At 40.4% G+C, this 1,820-nt stretch overlaps 1 protein-coding gene across 6 annotated transcripts in view; it reads right to left on the bottom strand.

The window, feature by feature from the left end:
* Positions 1–7: 7 nt before the first annotated feature.
* The window catches only part of Chl1 (cell adhesion molecule L1 like), a 203,281-nt gene continuing 201,468 nt past the window's right edge, over positions 8–1,820 (bottom strand). For 5 of the 6 annotated variants that reach the window (XM_029535338.1, XM_029535337.1, XM_029535340.1 and 2 more), the window contains one exon: positions 8–967. In XM_029535338.1, coding sequence (XP_029391198.1) covers positions 751–967 — 217 coding nt within the window. In that variant the 3' untranslated portion in view covers positions 8–750. The remainder of the gene's footprint in view (positions 968–1,820) is intronic. The other variant, XM_021190755.2, reaches the window with a different exon arrangement.

The raw sequence follows: 1,820 nt of genomic DNA, 5'->3' as shown, positions 1-1,820 counted from the left end.
AAGAAAGAAAGGAAGAAAGAAAGAAAGAAAGGAGAGGGAGGGAGGGAAGGAGGGAGGCAGGTAGGGAGAGGAAGAAAGGTACATACAGAGTTACCATGAGTGACAGAATTTAGAGACAAAATATTGTAATCTGTGTAAAGATAGCCTTCTTCAGGCAAAAAGTTAGGAGCTCAATAAATATGAGTGGTATGATCATCTGAGAATTTTGCTACTAAAATTTTAAATAATAACTTTAGACTGTGTAGATTCCACGGGATGTTTAATAAGACAATCATGTTCCTTTTTACATTTCAAATAACCAGCTTGCTTGCTTACAATCTTTTAACCTGTAGTGAATCGAAGTCACTAAAACAGTTCTTCAAAACTAAGTATAATTGTGCATCCAGAGAGAAACCCACATAGTTAGCAACATCAATGCACACACACTGAACAGGAGAGCCAGGCAGCTGTGGAGTATCTGAAAAGGGAACTTTGGATTCAGTCAAAGTGGATCTAAGTACAGGATTTGTTTCGTGTTCTGCATTTTGAGCACCTGAAATCAAAACCCAAAACGAAACACAAGTCTGAAGTACTTGGCATCTGATTTTTTTTTTTCCTTTTCCTTTTTGAAGGCAGTGCTATTTCTCTCAACAAAATTGCAGAATATCAACCTCTGGACACGCGTTTCCACTCTTTTGTAAAAGGCCTTGCTCCCCTTAAGAGAATGGGGAGGTCCGGCTTAGCCAGCCTTGGTGCATGAATGTGTTGTGCTTATGCCCGGAGTGGGAAGGTGGCGGTTGAACTTCCATTGCTTTCAACGGATCCCTTCTCCTTAGCTCCAGTGTAAGCGCCAATAAATGATCCATCTTCGTTGAATATGGACTGGTCTCCCTCTCCATATTCCACTAAACTGTCAGCACTCTCTGTGGGCTGCATGTTCCTATTCAGGGACCGAAGACTTCCCTTGAGAGGTTTTTCATCACTGTCGCTAGAAAACAAAACAAGACATCACAAGATCTAATAGATTCTGTACTTTCCAGGTTACGCATATTAACACAAATGACAGAGACATACAGCAGAAACGACACATTCACAAATAGGTATTTAAAAAGCCATAACCAATTTTCTTCATTCTGAGTAACTACAGAAACATTTTTTTTTTACACTTGTTTCCCTTTGAAATGAAGCCTTCCTTAGGGGTATGAAGATGCAGCATGTTGATTTATATTGAGACTGTGGTCTGAAGCCCCCTAAACTCACCGTGCTGACATGCTAAGCCCCAGAATGATGGCAGCAGTAGGGGGCTGGGTCATTGGAAGTTACCAGTCACAGAACAGAGTCCTCCAGAAAGCCACCTTATTAATTGAAGGACAGAACCAGAGTAAAGGGCACACAAGGGGGATGTTAACTCTCAGCACACATTCCTTCTGTCCTTACCTGGATAATCACTGTCCAGTCGCCAGAATTGTGAAAAACATTTTGTTGTTGTTTATAAAACACTTATGGAAATTACTACCCAATGGTTGAAGACAGAAAACAAATGTTACTTTCTTTGCTGTGTGCATTGTTTTTGTTCCTGGCCCCATTTTTAATTTTTTTTTCTTTTGATCATATAAATTCCCTTATCCTTCCAAAATTTTCTCTTTTGTTTACTTTTAACTAACCAAATTTAGTTTTTTTGTAAGATTTTTCTTTGTTTAAAATTGTTAAAACACCCTGATTAAATACAATAGGTTTCTCTCCCTCTCCCTGTTCCCACTCTCTTCCCCTTCCATCTCTCTCTCCCTCCCCCTCTCTCCCCCTCTCTCTCCCTCCCCCCTCTCTCTCCCTCCCCCTGTTCC

This window comes from Mus pahari, chromosome 2, assembly GCF_900095145.1.
Source record: "Mus pahari chromosome 2, PAHARI_EIJ_v1.1, whole genome shotgun sequence".
In the NCBI taxonomy this organism is placed as follows: domain Eukaryota; kingdom Metazoa; phylum Chordata; class Mammalia; order Rodentia; family Muridae; genus Mus; species Mus pahari.
This window is presented reverse-complemented; position numbering and strand designations above follow the sequence as displayed.